This window comes from Balearica regulorum, chromosome 24, assembly GCF_011004875.1.
Source record: "Balearica regulorum gibbericeps isolate bBalReg1 chromosome 24, bBalReg1.pri, whole genome shotgun sequence".
NCBI classification, from domain to species: Eukaryota; Metazoa; Chordata; class Aves; order Gruiformes; family Gruidae; genus Balearica; species Balearica regulorum.
In genome coordinates this window covers 1501691-1507749 of record NC_046207.1, presented here as the reverse complement: position 1 = coordinate 1507749, position 6059 = coordinate 1501691, and the positions used below count along the sequence as shown (strand labels likewise).

At 56.0% G+C, this 6059-nt stretch overlaps 1 protein-coding gene across 1 annotated transcript; it reads right to left on the bottom strand.

Moving 5' to 3' along the window:
* Positions 1-892: 892 nt before the first annotated feature.
* Positions 893-1592, bottom strand: LOC142605007 (feather keratin Cos2-3-like). The gene is made up of 2 exons (XM_075775022.1): positions 1553-1592; positions 893-1221 (listed from the first exon to the last, which is right to left on the bottom strand). The coding sequence occupies exon 2, from the start codon at positions 1199-1201 to the stop codon at positions 893-895; it is 309 nt and encodes a 102-aa protein (XP_075631137.1). The 5' UTR covers positions 1202-1221; positions 1553-1592.
* Positions 1593-6059: the final 4467 nt, after the last annotated feature.

Sequence of the window (6059 nt, the reverse complement as noted above, 5' to 3'; positions counted from 1 at the left end):
AGGGTGCACTCGATCCCACTGTCTATGTCATCGATGCAGGTATTAAACAGTACTGGTCCCTGTACGGACTCCGGAGGGGCACCAGTTGTCACTGATCTCCATCTGGGCATTGAGCCGTTGACCACTACCCTCTGGAGGTGATCATACAACCAGTTCCTCATCCACTGAACAGTCCACCCATCAAACTCATCTCTCTCCAATTTAGACGGAGGCATGTTGTGGGGGACCGTGTCAAACGCCTGATGCCAGAATGCAGGGACCGATTGCTACAGGCTTAGGAGCAGCTGAGTATGTCTTCCTTAGCTCCAAGGAACAGTGACTGGAAGGGACCCATTACCCTCTGTCCCACCCTCCCCTTCCTCTGGGAATGATGAAAGGTCTGCTCGTGCCCGCACCTTACCCCCCACCACCCAAGGCAATGCCTTTCTTCCTTGGAAACACGAGACAAGGACACCAAAAAAGGATTACGTGGAGGCAGAGGATGTGATGCGGAAAACTTTAATGACTCTGAAGTGGGAAACAAGGTCAATTCTAGAGGAGGCTGCCAGTGCAGGGAGAGCACCAGCAGCTGCAGAAAGTCTGTGCCCATTGCCCACGGTGGAGATCCCTCAAGGCATCCATCTGCCTGTCCTGAGAGGGGTCAGCAGATGCCTCAGGTTGTCTCCGGGGGTTTTGCGGCCCAGAAGAGCAGAAGACAAGACAGAGATGGAAGAGGGTGGAAGGCCATGGAGTTAGACTTTGGCCATGTTTCCAGAGAGCCCCAGCTGCCCTCCTGTGAAGGGCAGCACTGGATGCTCAGCCTCTCTGAAATCAATGGCCAGGAGCTCTGCTCTCAGTTGAGAATCTAGGTCTGGATTCCTGGGGGTGCTTGTCCAAGCTGTCACCAGTGGCTTTAGCAAGGGGGGCACCTTCTGCTGCCACAGTAGCGGCTGGTGATGCAGGAGAGGTCACAGCACCCAGAGTTGATGGGCACTCCGTCACAGCTGAGGATGCTGCCAACAGCAGCGGAGGTGGAGGAGCCCACAACGGTGTTCTGTGGGAAGGAGCTGAGGATGGGGCCGGGCAGGGTCACCACCACAGCAGGCGGCTCAATGACGACGGTGGAGTTCTGGCACTGCCTGACGCAGGGCTCGTTGCAGCTGTTGGCCAGCGGGGTCGGGCCGCAGGGCTGGCAGGGCTGGCACTGGTTGTAGCAGGACATGTCTCTGGGCAGAGCTACACCTGGGAGAGAGGGTAGAGACTAATCAGAGCACAGGTACACGTGAGGAGCAGTTTGTCCTGAGTCCAACACCCCACTGTGAGCATGTGAAAGGCACCTGCAGCGAGGGAGAAGGGTTTCTTGGCCTCATCCGGACATGGTAGTGCAAAGTGCCACCAGCCCCAAGGTGCCTGATGACTATCTCTTAAAAGAAGAGCCTCCTCAGGCAAGTCCCAGACACTCGCTTTCCCCCTTCTCCCCCCTCCCATGACAAGCAGCGCCACAAGCCAGCACAGGATGGAGGAGCACGCTTCTGCATGACCAGAAGAAGGACGTGGGGAAAGGGCTTCAGACTCACCTGCTTCCCAAGGAGAAGGAGGCAAGAGAAGTGGATGAGAGAGCGAGGAGTTGCGCTGGCTTTTATGGTGGCCCTGACCTGCCCCAGGCCCAGAGGTAGCTTCTGCGGAAGTGGCAATCTTCTAAGGTGCTCGTGATGAACGGAAGTCATCTCAGCTAATGACATGGGCTGGGTGGTTGTTTTCCCCAACACTACCTATTCATTTCCTGGCTGGTCACCCAAGGGCTTTCCTTGCGTGAGGACATGCTGTGTCTTTCTCTTTCCCTCCCTCAAACACAGCTGGGGCAGAGGAAGCAGCAGTCCACTGTGTGCTTCCATTGAGCACACGTACCCTGGGGTACAATACCAACATTTCCGTAGCTTGCTTCAAAACAGCATATGCACACCTAGAGCTTTATGATCTCGCAGGTGCCCTGCAAGACCATTGTCTTTATCTTGACACAGTCTCTGTGATATCCGTGAGTCATCCAGGGGACTGGGACACCCCTGCTCAGTGAGTTGATGGGCTAATGTCTGCCAGACGAGCACATTGTGGAGTTTGCGTCACCAGGCCCTAAATCCTACAGCTTCTTGCAGTCTAGAGAAAAGTGTAATTTAGAAGTTAAAGGCACCACTCTAAATGCAACAAAGAGAGGGAAGGTCAATTTTGAGGTACTGAGGGATCGATCTGCGTGACAGACGTCATCTACCTGGACTTGTGCAAAGCATTTGACACTGTCCCGCATTACATCCTTGTCACTAAATTGGAGAGACATGGATTCCACGGATGGACCACTCGGTAGATAAGGAATTGGCTGGACGGTCGCACTCGAAGAGTTGTGGTCACGGCTCAATGTCCAAGTGGAGATCAGTGAGGAGTGGCGTTCCTCAGGGGTCGGTACTGGGACCGGCGCTGTTTAACATCTTTGTCGACGGCATGGGCAGTGGGATCGAGTGCCTGCTCAGCAAGTTTGCCAACGACACCAAGCTGTGCGGTGCAGTCGACACGGTGGGGGGAAGGGATGCCATCCGGAGGGAGTGCCTGGGAAAAGCTGTTCCCAACCTTTTGGCCTTGGATGAGATGCAGGAGACTTAGCTTCAGGGCCCCATGGTCTGGGGAAGGCGAGGGGAACTCCCACATCACCTGGCATCACCACACAGGGGAAACCGCCACGGGTTCTGCTCTGAAAAGCTTTTCCTTAAAAGCAAGCATCCTTGCAAAATGATTTGGCATTTGCCCAATGAAGTCTTCCATCTGGAGAAGCTGCAGCCGCATGCTCTGACTGCTCTAACGTGATTCCTGACAGGTCCAGTTGGCTGTTGTCAGTCTTTCCAGGCTGCCCCCAGTCTCCCTTTCCCAGGACGCTTACTTTCCTGGAAACACCACTACCACATTTATTGTCCCCTGTAACCTCAAAGCTTTTACATGAGTCATGACCCCGGGAAACAGCTCAGCCCCTCGAGGCTGCCTGGAGGCAGCATGCAAAGAGTTGGCCAGGGTTCGAGGTCCAGTGAGACCTGAGCGCTGTGTCCCTGTCTGTGTCCCCATAGACAACGAGGGGCTGGGAGTGTGACTGAGGAACTGCTGGGGACCTCCCTGCCAGAGCAGGGATGGGGCAATCTAAGCAGGACAGATGCACAGGCAACATTGTTAAGACAAGTCTTAACAGAGACTCTGTTAAGTCTGGACAGAGAGCGTCCACGGAGAGGAGGAGGCCAAAGAGGTTGGCAGCTTCCTCCTGACGACAGATTAAGGTAAAAGAGAGTTGAAAAGCTGAAGTGCCAGTCAGATTCCTCCCTGATGCCTCCCTGATGCCTTCAGTCTGCCATCCCAAGCTTTCCACCATTACTGTTGGTTTCCCTTCCTTCCCAGGCAGCAGGTCATCAAAGGACAGCAGAGTGCATCCCCTGCTCCAGGGGCACCATGAAGCGGAGACCCTTTGTTTTGTTTATGCGGCCAGACTCTTCTCAGTAGTGCCCACTGGCAGGATGAGGGGCAACGGGCAAAAATTAAAACAAATAACATTCCATCTGAACGCAAAGAAAAAACTTTTTGCTGTGAGGGATGTCAAACACCGGAACAGGTTGTTCAGAGAAGTCATGGAGTCTTCCTCTGTGGAGACAGACAAAACCTGTCTGGACGTAGTTGTAGACAACACGGTCTAACTGAGCCTGCTTGAGCAGGGGCATGGGACTAGGTGATCTCCAGAGGTGCCTTTCCACCTCAACAATTCTGATCCTCTGGCTTTCAGAGTATTTCCCTAGATTTGGGAGCTGGAGGGCATTTGGGCCTCTCCCCACAATCGATGAACCCTCAAGGCTGTCAGCCCCAAAGAGGTTGGCAACTTCCTCCTGAGGGCAGCTTAAGGTACAAGCGAGTTGAAAAGTTGAAGTGCAGCCTGCCTGCCCGGGAAGACACAGCCACTGACTGTTGGCGTGAGCCATGAGGGAAGGAAAGAGGAGCACAGGGCACATACTCACAGGAGCCCTTGGGGGACAAGCCAAGGATTGCAGGGGTGGGAGCACTGGGGCTCTTCCTGTCAGCAGGATGAAAAAAGAAACCCACCAGAGTGCCCCAGGCAGACATCATCTGCCTCCACTGGACCCCTCTGGCACTTAGTCCATGTCTTCTGCCCACTTTGAGGCCCGCTTATGCCGGAAATGCGGGGGCCTCTCATCCCAGCACTCATCAGAAGCATCCGTGCGGGAATGGGCATGACATAACCAGGAAATGCAAAGGCAGCATAGAGGGAAACAGCAACACATCCCTGGGATGTTTCCGTTCATTAGGAGCAGGCAGGAAAATTGTAGCTTATGCAGCACTGCCTTTGGGCCTCAGGCAGTCTAGAGGCCAGTATAAAAGCCAGACCAACTGGTCGCTCTCTCAACCACTTCCGTTACCTCCTTCTCCTTGGGAAACAGGTGAGTTGGAACCCCCTTTTCTCCTCCGCCTCCTCCTCTAGGATGGACTCTTGCCTTCCAGGACATCCCAGGGGATACCTGCTCCTTGGTCTTATGTTAGTGCTCTGCGATCGTGATCACGGGAGAGAGCAGAGGAGAGACGGTCTGCCATGGAGATAGGCTGGGGCTGGGCTGAGGTAGCTTCTTGGCCACAGGCTAGGCAGGAGGATCCCTGGGCCTGGCTGCTATCTGAAGAGCCCCGCTGGGCTCAGGCAAAGAAGCCCTTGTTCCCCCCTGCACAGCCTCTACCTCCCCACCCAGCAGGTGCCTTGGCTTCCTGTTGGTGGGGTTGCAGGCTCTTCCTCAGGTGCCCCTGTGCTCTGCTTCCCCCTGTCCTCTCTCCCAGGTTCATCTCTACCTTTGAGACATGTCCTGCTACGACCAGTGCCAGCCCTGCCAGCCCTGCGGCCCGACCCCGCTGGCCAACAGCTGCAACGAGCCCTGCGTCAGGCAGTGCCAGAACTCCACCGTCGTCATCCAGCCCTCCCCCGTGGTGGTGATTCTTCCTGGCCCCATCCTCAGCTCCTTCCCACAGAGCACTGCCGTGGGCTCCTCCACCTCCGCTGCTGTTGGCAGCATCCTCAGCCGTGACGGAGTGCCCATCAGCTCTGGGTGCTGTGACCTCTCCTGCATCACCAGCCGCTACTGTGGCAGCAGAAGGTGCCCCCCTTGCTAAAGCCACTGGCGACAGCCCAGACCAGGAGCCCTGTGAACGCAGAAGATGATGCCAGACTGAAGGACGGAAATCGTGGCCATTGCTTTGAGAGGGGCTGGGCATGCCCCGCTCCTCCGGCAAAGGGTGTCAGCCCTTTGGAAGGGGCCAGCCTGGGCTCCCTGAAAACATGGCCAATGCCTCTCGTTCCCTTCCTCCACTCTCTCCTTTTCCTTTGTCGTTTTCCGCTCCCCTGGGCCATCAGGCCAGCCAAAGGCAGCTTGGGGGCACCTGCCTGCCCCTCTCCCTCTGCGGGGCACTGACTCTTGGCTGCCCGTGGGGATCCTTCCACTGCGGGCTCCTCTTGGAGACATCTTGTTTCCCTCTTTGGACTCATTAAACCCTGCTGCATCCCAGCCTCAGGCTCTGTGTGGTCCTTTCCTCTCTGGATGCTCTCTACAGCTGTCCAGGGAGACAGGAGATCTGCTGGGAGGGAACAAACGGGTGAGCCGGTGGAGCCCTTCTCATTCCTAGAGGATTGGGAGGGCAGGACACACTGTCTGTGGGCCTGCTTCACTCCCTGTCCCTTGCAGCTCAGAACGACATCTCTGCCTCCTCCACAGCCAGCAAGGTTTTTTGCAGGGGCCTGCAAGACGACACAGAGGAGCGACTGACAGTTCCTCCCATGGCACTGCAGAGAGAGCGCCGATCAGAATAGCCCACGCTCGCTCTTTGCAGCTCATGGCAAGTGCAATCCCATCCTGGGGTGCAGGGGAAGAACAGTTGCAAGGCAGAAGCTCTCTCACCACCTTCTCCTCTTCTCTGCATCTACTAGTCCCAGCCCCTGACAGGAAGAGGATCTTTGTTTGCAGATCTCTGGGTGCCTCGTGGAAACAGGGGTGCCAAGGGAG